This window comes from Austrofundulus limnaeus, unplaced genomic scaffold, assembly GCF_001266775.1.
Source record: "Austrofundulus limnaeus strain Quisiro unplaced genomic scaffold, Austrofundulus_limnaeus-1.0 Scaffold284, whole genome shotgun sequence".
In the NCBI taxonomy this organism is placed as follows: domain Eukaryota; kingdom Metazoa; phylum Chordata; class Actinopteri; order Cyprinodontiformes; family Rivulidae; genus Austrofundulus; species Austrofundulus limnaeus.
Window position 1 is genome coordinate 695,422 of NW_013952686.1, and position 950 is coordinate 696,371.

Below are 950 nucleotides of genomic sequence, written 5' to 3' on the forward strand. Positions count from 1 at the left end.
TGGTGAAAATTTCATGTCATTAGCACCTCTAGTAATATATTTACTGAGAAAAATGGTGACGTGTTCAATACTTATTTTACCTGCTGTATACTTTCAAGTACACCACAAGTACATGTGCCTAGTATACTTGATATACTTATACTCATGTATACTTATTAAAATGAACTTCAAGTATACTACATTTTGCTATGGGTACTTCTTTGCCCCTCACTTCATCTCCTGGTTTCATGTCCTGCACCGCCCGAACTTCGGCCGACGTTTCGTTATACGTGACGATGACGCTGGGGAGGCAGCTGTGGTTTATCAACGCCACGCTGTAAGGAGAGACAGACGGTGAGAGAAAGAAAGGATATTAGAGTAAAAAAATAAAAATAAACACTCTCTGCTCCTTAACATAGACCAAGGTTAGAGTTGGGAAAAAAACAAAACTAAACGAGAGAACTTCCTCTTACTCAGGATAGATTGCAGTACCCATCTGAGAAAGTTCATCATCCTCTACAGTGAAGCCGTTACAAGCAACCTGTTGAAGAAAGCACACGAAGTGAAAGACGGTGCGGACCCCCCACCCCCGAAAGAGAGGGACAATAAAAAGTCAAATCTCCACGCGTGTACCTGGGAAAAGAGATGGAGCAGGTCTTTGTGGTCGGGTATCTCCAGGTGCTTGGAGTAAAAACGATAAAGCCCAGCGATGTCCGCCTCGGTCCGCTCTCGTTTCTCGTTATCCTCGTCCTCCAGATCTGTCCGAGGCAGACAGACTCACGAGTGTTAAGATTTTATTATCACATGTGACCCATCACATCGAAACAAGGATTAAGTCTAAAAGTTATGTAGTGTTTTGATTAAAAAACGCTTGCAAAAATTACATTTTGTCAGAATATAACAAATAAATGTGTTATCAATGTATCATTTCAATGAACTGTCTGAAATATTGTCCTAAAAATTTTTTTGAA

General features: G+C 40.5%; 1 protein-coding gene across 1 annotated transcript in view; it reads right to left on the reverse strand.

Annotated features, from left to right (window-relative positions):
• The window catches only part of LOC106526609 (N-lysine methyltransferase SMYD2-A), a gene marked incomplete at its 5' end in the record, with an annotated part of 8,140 nt that extends 7,403 nt beyond the window's left edge, over positions 1–737 (reverse strand). Inside the window, 3 exon segments of the mRNA XM_014021247.1 lie at positions 212–314; positions 453–520; positions 613–737. Coding sequence (XP_013876701.1) covers positions 212–314; positions 453–520; positions 613–737 — 296 coding nt within the window.
• Between the last annotated feature and the right edge of the window lie 213 nt (positions 738–950).